Source organism: Malus domestica, chromosome 02 (assembly GCF_042453785.1).
Source record: "Malus domestica chromosome 02, GDT2T_hap1".
Taxonomy (NCBI): Eukaryota; Viridiplantae; Streptophyta; class Magnoliopsida; order Rosales; family Rosaceae; genus Malus; species Malus domestica.
The window spans coordinates 1,200,560-1,214,863 of record NC_091662.1 but is presented as its reverse complement, the minus strand read 5'-3'; the positions used below and the strand labels follow the sequence as shown (position 1 = coordinate 1,214,863).

Sequence of the window (14,304 nt, the reverse complement as noted above, 5' to 3'; positions counted from 1 at the left end):
GAGTTTTACGACGACAGTTTCTGTTTTATTCGGTTTGGGGTATGGCACTTTTTGTGACATGGTATGAAAGTTGCTACATGCAACACTGGTTGACAGAGGAGTTTTGCAAAATGATATTCAGAGGATCGAATTTACGACGTGTGAGATTGTGCATCTTCAGGAAATCACTATTTGCTTAACGAGAACAAATGGGTGGTCGATATCGCGGGTGGCCGACTGTGGTATCGATAACTTATTTGTTGGGTTCGTTAAGCAAGTGGGCAAGAAGATTCATTTACGGCAGCTGTCACAGAATTGTTATTCTTGGGATTCGATTCAAAGACACATCTGTTCTCAGAGTACGTAAGGTTACGAATTCTTAGGCGAGACCCACTCTCATTTTCAATTTTGGATTTCAGTACAAGTATTTTAACTTCCTTTACTTTAGTTATTTTTTTTTGTCGTTACAAATTTTTTGGGGGAATTATTTCCGTTTTTAGTTTTAAGTTCAGCAAGAAGTTTTTGACCTATATGTTATTAAATATATATTTTGACGTTATCATATTTTACGTACTTACTTTTGACCTTAAGCTATTTTGTGTTTCGACTTTATATCTTTATAAAGTATGTTTATACTTTTACACTGATGGAGAAGAAAGTGAGCTTGGAGGCATGATAGAGGATTTTGCAAACCACTCGAGATGGTGTGGCATATTCTCTTTTGTGCACCCACTTTAACTTGATTACTCTTAATACATATATTCTTCTTTCTATTTTTTTTTTTTTGAGTATTTCAGTTTAGTAAGTGATTTTAAATTTCGAGGATGAAATTCTTTTAAGGGGGTAAATTGTTAAACCCCACCCCCGAATTTATATGTAATTTTATAATTTCCAAAGTTTTATTGAAAATTTCATTTTGGTCCCCTAGCTTGACTAAATTTGGACCCTTTATCTAGATTCCTAAACTCTCTCAAACTGCCACATGGCAGCACCCCAAAAATCCTCATCTTTCTCTCTTTCTGTCCCCTACCTCGTGACCCTTTTCCTTTCTCTCTCTTTGTCTCTGCACTCACTCTCCCTTCTCTCTCTCAAAACTCTCATCCCTCTCCCTTTCTTGCACCGTGAGCACACACATCCATACACAGAGCTACACCACCTGCGAGGAAGACACCACCATCATCATCATCAAACCTCGTCTTTTTCTCTATCTCCCGTCGCTGCGAGGAGCGGTGGAACCCAGGAACTATCTGGCGATATTCTTTCATTTTTTCCAGTTAGGTAAGCATCAGGTATCCTTCTATTTATTATAGGTCGATGCTTGGATGTGGTTTATTGATTTTATCTCATTATTTCCAAGGTTTTAGACCGATTTTGGCTCGGGGGAAACACACCCAGCTTCGGCGAGCCCGTAGTCGTCCAGGGGTTTTCCGGTCACCTCCAACTGTTTCACGGAAAGCGGAAGGTATAAACACACTCTTCTCACATTGTGCTTCCTTTTGGCATCTAGATCAGAGCTTAGGGTTCGTGTTTGCAGTCGGCCGAAGCTAGGAAAGCTCCGGCTTCCATCCCGTAGAGATAGGCCTTCAGGCCGTGTAGAAGAACCCAGGGCCTTAGGCCTTCACCCAAGCCCAAACCTTTCGTGAACCCAACCCAATATCCTCACCCAGTCCATTTTTATTTTTAGTTAAGTTCTTATTAAACCAATAGGCCTTAGGGCCGTGGCAACCAAACCCAAACCCTTAGCTTCCAAGCCTTAGGGCCGGGAGGAACTCGGGCTTCAAGCCCGTTAAGCCCATTTTCTTTTATTTATTTTATTTTAATTGTTTTAAGAATCAAACAGGCCTTTGGGCCATTTTTGTTGAGGGCTTAATGCCCAAAACCCAAAACCTAATTGGCCCAACCCTAAGACCTTAAACCCACTTCCCTTTTTAAACCCTTGGGCCCAATCCGGACCCAAACCCTAAGCCCAGACCCGTTTAACCCGGTCTGACCTTTGACCCGTTGACTCTGACCGTTGACCAGGTTAACGGTCAGCGTTGACTTTGACTTTGACTGGTCAACGGCCAACGTTAACTTTTTAGGGTTTTGTCCGGGACATCTAGACTAATTTCGACGTGCTGGACCCGTTTTTTAAGTCCGTTTTCCCAAATTCAATCATTTGAATAAAGTTTGACTAAAGGTACCCGCTTTATGTGATTAGATGCAATTATTAGCGGTGATTCTGTTATTCCTTTTTGGTACAGCTTTGCACCATCAGTGTAAGGTGAGTGGACCCTTTCTAAAATTACATGATTTCATAGTTTAATTTCATAAATGAATAGCATGCCTTATGAGTTTATGAACTGATTTTATGTTAAGCATGTTTATGGAATATGTTGTTTATTGTCTCGTTTTTGGTGAGGAATTAATTTTTAGCTTATATTGAGCTATAGTTTGATGTATCATATTTTCTATAAAAACCATGAACTGGTAGACTATCTGATGGGTGATGATAGGATGCTAGAATATGTTTTAGAAACCCCCCTTTATAGTATAGACGATGGATGACTTTATACTATGAAGTGATTATTTATGAGAGGTGTAAATATTCGTGCGTACCTAGTGGACACTATGCCGCCTGGGGTGAGGATCTGGTGTTGGCAGATAAGCCGGGAGAAATAATCCCTAGCTACGGGCTGAGGGAGATGGAGCAGGCATTGGGCCAGGAGTTGGAAATCTCTGGCTACGGGCGCAGAGACCATGGTGTTGGCATAGGGCCGGGAGTTATATATATTCAGTGATCTTACTGGCAGCACACCGCGATTACGAGACGATCTGTGAGACGTTTGATGTTTTGATTTCCGCGATGTTATTCCACGATATGTCTTTAGAGATGTTTTGGCATCTTAGGGTTTTCAGTAAACCTATCACTTTTTATGATAGTAGTTTTCTGTATATAAACTGTGGGGGTTACTATCTTGATAACTGTTTTATTATTACTGTATTTATAAACTTGGTCCACTCACCTTTGTTTTGCACCCCCATTTAGGACTTAGAATCGAGACATACAATCCCGACGTCAAGGCACTTCCGCAGCGGCATCTTCGAATCCTCTTGGTGTAGGACATACTCCTTTGTTCATTCAATTTTATATTATTTCTTCTAGTATTCTGGTTAGTTGTATGCTCTAAACATGTTCCTTAAATGCATATTCATTATTCTTTTATATTTATAAGTCTTATCTATCCCTTGTTTTTAGCATTTGCACTCAATAAATGGCTTTCGTCACCATCGGGTGTCGGCCAGCATATGCCTATCCTGGTATTTAGGGAATATCGGGATCGGGGCGTGTCACATGCAAGAAAGTGAATCCTAGACATCCTTAGTCATACCCTCCATCAATAGCGCATCCTAACTACCCAATAACATTAAAGTCGGGTAGTAATGAAGAGGTAAGTTCTCATGGGTGGATACAAACTCTGGTTAATTTGTGTGTAGGGTTGTGGTACTTTCAATTGGAGTCTAAGAGTTGGAAGGTCAACAAGAGAGTCAAGCAAAAAGAAAGTCAGATATGGAGTTCAATCACAATTGTCTAGTTGTTGTATACTTTGTTTCAAATTGTCTGTGAGTTTTCTCAATCGAGCAGACAAATGGCTAAGGCTGAAGTTAAGGAACTAGTGGTGCACTTGGAGAAAAATTTGGAGCTATCTACAATGGAACAAGGAGTAAAGTTAGTGGGCACTGCTTTGGTAAACAAAACCCTCAACAAATGGGGAGTTCGAAATATACTCAGATCCTTATGGAAAAAGATGGGGCAGATAGAAATTAAGTGGGTTAAGGACAATACTTTCATTATCATAGTTCAAGATAAGAGTACAGCTATAAAGATCATTGACCAGGTTCCTTAGGGGGTAATGAAGCAGAATTTTTCAGTAAAAAAATGGCCACAAGAGTTAGCCCTGGAGGAAGTCAATGTGGAAATAGTTTTGTTCTGGATAAAAATCAGGAGTGTCCCGTCTAATCTGAGTTCAGAAGATAATGTGAGGTGCCTTGCGTCAAAGATTGGGGAAGTAGAGGAAATTGAAGATCTAGCAAAGGCAAGGGGTTTTTTGAGAGTCAAAGTTGCTATAGATACTATGAAACCCCTTACTACTGGATGCTGGCTTCCGAGGGAAAACAACAATAAGACTTGGATTGAAGTTATATATGAAAGACTTCAAGATTTTTGTTATCGTTGCGGGAGAATTGGACATGCAAATACCGAATGTACTTTTGAAGCTGTGAAGGGTGGTATGGTAGGGTATGGGGACTGGACAAAAGCTGCACCAGTGCGAGATTTTACTAAAGTGCTAAGACCTTTGGCCATAACTATGGGCGAACGTAGAAGTGTGGGAGCAAGAAGAGTGGGACCAAGGGCTACAATTATGCATCGAATGAAGGATGGCATGGGGGAACACAGTGAAACAAATGCAACAGGTGAGGGGGTCCCCAAACAACCAGCATTGCAACAAGGATAAAACAACAGTATAAAGAAATGGCAAAGGGTGCATAGAAGGAGAGAGAGACTGAATCCTAACCCGGCCCAATGGTTCATGGATGAGTGTGGGCTGATGTGGCAGAACTGCCTAGTAGTGGGCTTTGAATCGGGGGGGGGGGGTCCCAAATGAGTATGGAAGAATCCCATCTGTATTGATTGAGGAAATACTAGAACCGAATCTTTTACCAAATGTGGGTGGAACAATGGTGCTGCATAACCATGGTCAAAGTTCACAGACACATTAGATGACTGCTCAAAGTATGGAGAGGGCGGAATTCATGAGTGTCTTAGGCCAAGCTATGGAGGGGATGGGAAGTAAGAGTAAGCGAGAGTTGGAAAGTGTGAGTAAGGAGGTGAAGTTCTTATCTCAGAAGAAAACAAAAACTGATGAAGAAACAAAAAAAGAAAGAGAAATAAAAGAAAGGGCTGCGGAGAGATTGGGAAAGATGACCATCAGAGAAAGATGCATGATGATGGAAATGGCGATATATGCGGATGATGAATTATAGGAAGTCCCGATCGAGTATCAAGACATGTGGGAATACACGGAGGCGATCTCTGCAGGTGAGAATGAACTTTGATGAAAAAGAAAGCGGGTACTTCATCCCGAGGTGGTGGCGGTTGGCTTTCAACAGCCGCAAGATCGCCATGATACACCTTTTTTGGAACTGCCCTGGTCTAGGGTCGGACATGGTGGTTCGTGCCCTACATGGGCAAATTAGGGAACATAGACCCTTTATGATCTTTCTTTCAGAAAAAAAATGAATGATCACAGAATAACAGGAGTAAGAAGACGTATAAGGTACTCGAATGGGTTTGACGTTGCACCAGTTAGGAGAGCGAGAGGTCTTAGCTTTGGTTGGAGGATTCGGTCCAAATGGAGGTGGTGGACTATTCAAAGCATTTCATTGACGCTGGATGTAGGTTGGTTGACTCACAGTCTAGATTTCGGTATACCGGAGTTACGGGACGTCGTATAGGGAGGAGAAAAAGGAATTTTGGAGGGGCATGATAGATAAATTTAGTCCGGATAATATCCCATGGATTTGTGGAGGGGATTTTAACGAAATCTTATAGGACCATGAGAAATCGGGGGGAGCATAAGTGAGATACAACCGGCCTAGATACTTAGAGGCGTTTATGTGCAAGGTAGAGGTTATGGATTTGGGTTTTAATGGCCCCAAATACACTTGGAAGGGGACACGAAATGGGCAGCTGGTGGAGGCTCGGTTAGACAGGGGGTTAGTGAATGCTAGTTGGCAATCTTTTTGGCCGAATACCTCAGTTAAAATTGGCATGACCTTAGGGTCCGACCATAGTCCAGTGTTGGAATTATGTGAGCCACAACTTCGAAAAAGGAAAAAGTTGTTTCACTTTGAGGTCTTTTGGGCAAAGGATAGGGAATGTAAAGAAATTATGTGAGAATTGTGGAATATTACAAGGGAGGGGAATCCTATGGAGAGATGGAACTTCAAGATTAATGCTTGTCATGCCAAATTAATCAGTTGGAGCACTAGAAAGTTCAGAAATCGCGGGAAGCAGATAAAGGCGATTGTGGACAATTTGGGTGGCCTCCAGCAGAATTAGAGAGAGAACGCAGAGGAAATTGGGTCTCTTTCCAAAAATGTTGACCAATTATGGAGGCAGGAAGAGTGTTACTGGCAGCAAAGATCTCAGGTGCAATGGCTAAACGATGGTGATGCCAACACAAAGTTCTTTCACCAGTCTACCCTTTAGAGAAGAAGAAGAAACAAGGTGGTGACTTTAAAAATAGCAACGGGGATTGGATTGATAACCCAAATCAGGTTAGAAAGATGGTGGATGAGCATTTTGTGGATTTATTCAAGTTTTTGGGGCTGCGTGAATGGGGAGAAATCCTTGACCGTGTGAACACGAAGGTCACTAATGAAATGAATGCATTCCTCTCAGTTACAGTTTCGGTAGATGAAGTGAAGGTTACAGCCTTACAGATGGGTGGGTTAAAGGCTCATGGACCTGATGGCTTTTCAGGGATCTTCTATCAGGCTCATTGGGACATTCTTGCTTCTGATGTGAATGAAATCATCGGAGAATTGATGCATGGTTTGGAAAATCCCAAGTGGATCAATGCTACTCATTTGGTGTTGATACCGAAAGTTCATAACCCGGAAACAGTTTCCCAATTCCTGCCCATTAGTTTATGTAACTACTCTTATAAAGTGCTCTCAAAGGTTTTGGCAAACCGCCTCAAATTAATTCTTCCAGAGTTGATTTCCCCAACCCATAACGCTTTCGTGGCAGGAAGGCAAATCCAAGATAATATTGAAATTGCACATGAAATATTCAATTTTCTGAAAACGAGAAAAGCGAAAAGCAAGTTTGAGTTGGGTATCAAATTGGATATGCACAAGGCCTACGATCGAGTGGAGTGGGATTTTTTAATGGCGGTGATGGAGAAGATGGGGTTTGATTGTAGATGAAGAAGCTTGATCATTGGTTGCATTTCTTCTGTGAATTTTGCAATCCTTCTTAATGGTCAACCTGGACCAAAGTTTGCGCCATCAAGGGGTCTTAGGCAAAGAGATCCACCTTCCCCTTATCTTTTCTTGTTAGTAAGTGAAGTTTTATCACTTCTTATACAACATTCAAGTGATCGAGGTTGGCTTAGAGGAGTTCAAATGAGCAAGCCTGGCCCGACAATATCCCACATTTTTTTCGTTGATGACACACTGATTTTTCTAAGGGCTGAGGAGGAGAATTGCCGACACTTAACCCAAGTGATTGATGATTATTACTTGGCATCAGGTCAGAAGGTTAACAAGTCCAAGTCAAGTGTCTTCTTTGGAACCAATGTGCCTAAGTCTTTATCCCAACAATTGGTGAATATTCTTGGTATGGAGAGGGTTGAAAATCCTGGTTTATACCTGGGAGTTTCTGCCATTTGGGGCCGATCAAAGAAAACTAGGCTAGCATACGTTAAAGGAAGATTAATGGGAAAACTCCGAGGTTGGAAGAAAGCTGCTCTCTCTCAAGCAGGGCGGGAGGTCCTCATAAAGGCGGTGGCGCAAACAATCCTTGCATATCCAATGAATTTATTCAAGTTTCCCACATCCCTTTGCAATGAATTAAATGCCATGATTTCAAAATTCTGGTGGGGGCAAAAAGATGGTGAGAACCAAATACATTAGGTATCTAGAAAGAAGTTGGGATGGGCGAATGAGAGGGGTGGTTTGGGTCTAAGGAGTTTTCAGATGTTTAACGATACTCTGTTGGCGAAGCAGTGTTGGAGATTAATTGTGGTATCGAATTCACTGTGGGCATTGGTGCTGAAGGCCCGGTACTTCCCTAATTGTTCTTTCATGAATGCAAAAAGGGGCGGGAGAGCCTCTTGGGCTTGGCTGAGTCTCGTAACTGGAAGGGACATTTTATGTAATGGAGGTCATTGGCAGGTTATGAGTGTAAATGAGGTTAGGGTTTGGGTTGATAGATGGATCTCGTTTATTCCTTCGGGAAGACATTCCCCCTTGGGCACGGTGCAGGTTTCAAAACATTTTATGGTTAACTTGCTAATTAGCCCTGAGAATGGGGAGTGAGACATTGACTTTTTGAAACCTTTCATGGTGATGTCAGAGTTTGACGCAATCCTCGAGACGCATATTGGCGATCCTTTGTTGCGGGATCGGTTGGTTTGGCATTTTGATAAAAAGGGGATATATTCGGTTAAATCCGGATATCAATGGGCAGTTACTCGAAATCTCTCCCAAGGGGGCTTTAACGTTTCTGTTCCGGACTACTTGTGGAAGTGTATATGGAAATTGAAGGTTCCTCCAAAAATCAAATGCTTTATGTGGAAGACCCTTCATGCGGCTATGGCTACAATGGCAAACCTATACCAAAGAAGATCTTCCTCTTCTCCATTGTGCCCTATTTGTATGGTGAAAGATGAGTCTATTGAGCATTTATTTCTGCAGTGCTCGTGGGTGGCAGTTATATGGTTTGGGGGAAGTTTGAGCTTGAGGATTAACCGGACGGAGATTACAACTTGGGTGAACTGGTTGCTTCAAATGTATGACTCAGCTAAGGAAGGAGGTGAGAAATAATATGTTTTCATATATTACCTTTACATGCTGGCATATATGGAAAGCTAGGTGTAATTTTCAATTCAACCAACAACAAATTTACCCTAGACAAGTTATTATGGCTATCTCTTTGTTGGCTTCTACCTTCTCAGAGGCAAGATGTGAGCCACCCACTTCGCCAACGCCCAGAGTGCAAGAGACAAATGAAGGTGTTTGTTGGTCTCCACCGAGTTCGGGCATCGTAAAGATTAATGTGGATGCAAGTTGGGGAGCTAGTGATGGTCAGGGATTTACGGGGGTAGTGGCTCGGGATGAGGAAGGAATGTTTCTAGCAGCTTGCAGATCCGGTGTAAAGGCTATAAGTGCGGCTATGGGGGAGGCTTTAGCTATCATGTATGGGTGTATGCTAGGTAAGAGAAGGGGCTGGAATATGATTGTTGTTGAGTACGACTCTTGGGAATCAATTTCTTGCCTTAGGGACATGGCAATGAAAGGCAATTGGGATGCCTTCCCCACTCTTGTGAAGTGTTGTAAATTGGGAAAGGATTTTCTTGATTGCTGCTGGTCTTGGGTTCCAAGATTGGCCAATTCAACAGCGGACCATTTGGCGTCGCGATTTATAAGGAAATATGTGATCTCGTGTGGGTTGATAGACCCCCATCTTCCCTTGTTCATGTTCTGTGTAATGATGGCCTTCCATGCCCCCCCCTAAGTGCATATGGTAGTGTGAGGAGGGACGCTCTAGCATTAGATACTACGTCGTGGTTATAATGTGACCTTCCATGCCCCCCCTAAGTGCATGCGACCTTCTCGCACTACTCTTTTCTAGTATTTATCAGTTGTTTGCCTCGGTGTAGGCTTTTCTGTAACTTTGGCATCTTTGCCCAGATAATGATATATCTTGTCTTCCAAACAAAAAAAAGAACAGAAATGAAATGACGTTAAATAATTATCAAATAAATATAAGAGATTGGGAAACTTTGAACTTATTCAGGCAAACTTTCTTGCCAGTCGGACAAGTTTTTTATTGTGGCTGAAGTGCTTTGGAATGAAATTTTCTTAAAGAAAATCGTTACTACTAACAATGTAGCAAAGCTAAAAACATAAACACAAATACTTAAGTTGGAACACTAATATTCTTCATGTGAATTGGTATTAGGGTTTCACAATGATATATATATGAAATCCTTCATAAATGCAAATGCTTAAAACTCTGCATCACTCGCGCGTCACGTTTCATCGTGTTGATAATGCAAGTCGGACGCACTTTGTGAAGAATGCAATCTCCCGCAATTTTCTTTACTAATTTCAACCAACGCAATGGACCTAAAGCAATGATATAATCTTCCTGTTCATTTACGAGCAAAATAAATTTATTAATTTCATCATTCCCCACTTACGAGAATTTTTTTTTAATGCTTCAAAAATACGGTTTATGTATAAAGTGTCATTAACACAAGTGGTTGAATTTTTTTCAAACATCCAACTACTTGTATACTACACTTTTATAATAAGTCGTGTTCTAAGGGCATTGAAAAATCTCTATCTCCTCACATGGAGGTGAAAAACCTAACAAACAAACGTACAATTAGTAAAACCATATAATCACAAAAGGGGAATAGTAACACTTACGCGGAAGAAAACATGGCAGTCTAGCTGTGCTGCAATTGCCTACAATTGTGTTAGGAAAGTTTAGAGATACAGCAAACATGAACAATTCTGAACTTGTTTGTAAGTGTTTTAAATTGATTAAAAACATTTTTAGAGAAAATATTTTTGTATTCTAAAAGCACTTTCACTTGCATTTTCACTAAAGATTTGTTCACAACTTTTTTTCACTAGAAACATTTTCAGTCATTTTAAAAGCACTACCAAACGAGGTTTATGTTTCTGTACACATAATTTTTCATTAGAGTTTATCCTTTTGTTTCATAATTTAGTTTCCCAAACAAAAGATGAGTAAAACGTGATTACAAATAATTTATGCACCTCTAAGCCTGAGGGACCCATGAGAAGCTTCCGTCGTTCGACATATTGGTCCTGCACGCACACAATTTCACCGTTACATCTTTGTTTCAATAACCCCAACTAACCAATTCTCAGAAACTTGAATTTCATCAATGTTAGTATTATCTACACATCTATTCTCACTTTTTACACTTTTTTTTTAATTCTTGGTTGTTGTATCTAATGAATTGAAGAAGGTCAATAACAAAAAATTACCAAAAGTGTGAGACATTCATGAATAAGCGATAACCCTATATTTAGAATGAGGGACTTTCAAAATACCAATAAGACTCAACGGTAATTATAAATGCACTACACAAACATTACCATGAACTACTCGAACAATAAAATGCTACAATTTAAACAGTAGAAATGCACATACGACACTAAGCAAAGGACTTTGGGGATAACATAATCCGATAATCGTTTAAAATTCTCTCCAATGTATTGCATCTGGTCATTATTAAGTCTCTATTCAACTTGTGTGGTGCATCTGTAATACATCTAACCTAAACTCCATAAAACTTTAAAGCCCTCATCCAACCATAAGGTAAAAGTTATTCATAACTTTCCATGAATAACAAACACTAAGTTCCCAAAAAGGTATACCGTACGGACGTTTGACCCCTAAACTAACACCCTAGTTGAGAATGACAACCCCCACCTCCCCCATGATTTTTTTTTGAAAAATTAAGGACATAAACTTATTTGAATTAGTTAATTAACCCCTTGTCAGTAGATTCCGTCCAATAACAGTTTACTCACTCTAAAAATTAAAAATAGAAGGAGAGAGAGATAAGCAATACTCACCCGCGTGATCCCAAATTTTATGCAAAGACCACCACTTATATGCCCAATCCTGATCATTTCATACTGAATTTCACCCAGGACTTTCATTGCCTGAAATCAAAATATTGTGTGCTGAAATTTAAATATTTATATAGGAGATACAGATAAAAAAAGGAGTTGCATGAAACAATAATTATATTAAGTTTTCAAGTAAAAAAATCAAAGTATATATAATATATATTACCAGAGGTATAGGAATACTCTTTGATAAAAGGTCAACAAGATCCCTGGCCTTGGGAATAATATCTGGGTCTGTTTTCTTGGTTGTTCTGAATACTAGGTTACAAAAAACCTGTCAAATATTGAAATAAACTAATTTAATATGTCAATTACACATTAGAGAGTGTGCTCGGAAGAGAGTCTGGTAATAAGGTGTACTAATACAATAATATAATTGATTAGAAATATGAAGAAAAAAAATTTCAATTAGTTGTATTATAACAATGTCATTTGGTGTATCGTGTTCTTATTTCTGGTATACTGAAAAACTTTTCCAAACATTGGTCATCTAATAAAAATTTACAAACTCAAATATATATATATATATTATATACCAGATCAATTATGCATAAAATGCCGTATTCTTCTAAAGTAGATTTCAACGTCGGCCAAGCTTCAAGCAAATCTTTTTCTGAAAAGAAATATTCATAATTAATTAACAATTTGCAAAAAAAAAGTTCTTGTAATGGAAACTAAACAAAATTAAGTCTGATATAATTAGGTACCAAAGCATTTTGGATAGATCCTGCGTAGAGAGGGGCCTTCAGGCTTGCCATCTTCGTCCAGTTGAGGGCCCCACCTCTTGTCCGTCATACGGCGGATGTCTGGATCATCTCGATAGTAGAGCCGCACCAACTTCTCTTCTGCAAGTCTCATAACAGTGAGGATAATATATTATATATTAAGTTACAAACAAAAAATTAATGAAATACATTACGTAAAACCGCACGCGCTAGCGTTTTAGGATATGTACAATCGATTCCACTTAACAAGAAGTAATAAGAAGACATGCCACAAAACAGAACAGCTCTTATTGTGATAATACTCGGTTGTTGCTGTTGTATATATTAACAAGAAGAGAAAAAATTTACCAAAGCCTCTAGGGCAACGGCTGAAGAAAGAGGTGGCGTCAGGCATGCCATCTTCGTTCAGCCAAGGATCAAACATCGTCTTCAGTATTTGGAGGATCTCTGGATTCTCGAACCACTTGACTTTCTTCTGACCAGCAGTGACGTCCTTCATGCTGTCGATCTCCATCATCGCTGTCGCTGTTGAAACCCTAGGCACAAACAAAAAGAGCGAAGACTTAGAACTCGATCAAATTGTTTTATTTTTTAAATAAATTTGAATTGGATATGAGGATGTTTTGTATATCCTTGTTTTTGAAAATTCTAGTATGATCTAGTGTATCTCATACATCGAAAACTTTGCACCGGAGCATATTAGAAAATCCGGCTTCGTTTTCCTTCAACGGACGGCCAAACTAACCTCTTCTTCACCATCTGGAGGACTTCTGGATCTTCGTACCACTTGATTATTACCTTATCCATGAAGCTTCTCTCCTCTTTGGTCTCCATCGTTGCTCTTGAATAGATGAGATGAGAGAGAGTAATTTGGAATTTAATAGGAATAGAAGAAAATATAGTATATATGGTGGTTTTCCATGTTGATCGAGACTCTGTCTCTCGAAAAACTAAATCCACGAAGATCGCAGCCGCTCAATTGATCAGGGACAAAAGTTAGGAAATCTGAGCCGTTGAACATAATTGAATGGATGGGATTATAGGGAATTGAATGGAACACACCATCATTTTCTTGGTTAATTTTATTTCTCTTGATCTTCTTCTAATCTGAACCCCTCAGTTTCCTTAAACACAATCCGATGGCCCTTCTTATATCGAAACAGTTCCCTAAGCAGCTGGATCAAGATCACACTTATTTGGCTAACGGAAATAACGAGAACCATTAGCAATCTGCATCGATGAGAAGTGTGATGTTTTACAAGGTTATCTTGTACTCTCTCCAAACTAAATCGTTCCCATAAAAATAGGGTTTGCTCAGAATGGGAATTGAGTTGTTCACTTCCTTCGAAGTTCTTAAATTCAAACAAAACCAAATCTTGTTTCGGCCTGCAAAAATCGAACAAAGTTTTATGCATGCTGGCTAGTGAGAGTGGATCAAAGTCAAAAGGGTCATGGATGCTGCCAATGAAAAGAAAAAAGAGAATGGGAAATTGTGATATGAGTGCTGTTGCTTTTCTTATAGTTCCGTTACATGTTGCTTGTGGTGATCAGTAGATTTTGGTCATAAATTTTCTTGATGCGATGGGGCGTTTAACTGTAATGAATGCCCTTATACTAACATTTATGCTATGCCTTGCATGTGTGCAGACTATTTAGTGCAATGTTGTTAACTGAGAATAGGGAGAAAGGGTTTGTATTTATACAAAATCATGTTTTGAAGTTGGCTTAGGTTATGGAAAATCAAAAGTATTGTATATATGTTGGACTGGACATTCGAGTTTTTCGTTGGAAATACTTGTGGTGGTTTGGGAATTAATCAAGAATTGCTACCCATGTTTTTACTACAATTTTGTGTTATTGGTTAAGTAGAGATGGGCATGCCTTATAACATTAATGGTTTTTCCTTTTTCTCATTTTGTTTTTCATGTTTTTCGATTATAAATGTCATTATATAAACTAGTAGTCGATTGAATGTTCAAGTTTCCCCATCCCAACCTCTAATATAATGGAGAGAGAAAGCTGTTTCATAGTTTATACTCTTTCTCTTTTGCAGGTTCATTGCGGTCTGAGGAGAATGGGTGGTTATGGTACTGAACATATTCCCATGGATGAGCAGGTTGAAGGGTCCGAAGCCACTATTGAGATGAAAATT

The 14,304-nt window shown here is 39.6% G+C and overlaps 1 protein-coding gene and 1 long non-coding RNA gene across 2 annotated transcripts in view; one reads left to right on the top strand and one right to left on the bottom strand.

Annotated features, from left to right (window-relative positions):
• The window catches only part of LOC139188127 (uncharacterized), a 49,400-nt gene that overhangs the window by 28,472 nt on the left and 6,624 nt on the right, over nt 1–14,304 (top strand). The window lies entirely within an intron of this gene.
• On the bottom strand, nt 9,517–13,021 carry LOC103406866 (KRR1 small subunit processome component-like). Its single transcript, XM_029099182.2, has 9 exons — nt 12,898–13,021; nt 12,501–12,688; nt 12,135–12,272; nt 11,964–12,040; nt 11,594–11,701; nt 11,371–11,460; nt 10,543–10,593; nt 10,186–10,224; nt 9,517–9,901 (listed from the first exon to the last, which is right to left on the bottom strand). Exons 1-9 carry the CDS (start codon nt 12,984–12,986, stop codon nt 9,743–9,745), a joined length of 939 nt encoding a protein of 312 aa, XP_028955015.1. The 5' UTR covers nt 12,987–13,021; the 3' UTR covers nt 9,517–9,742.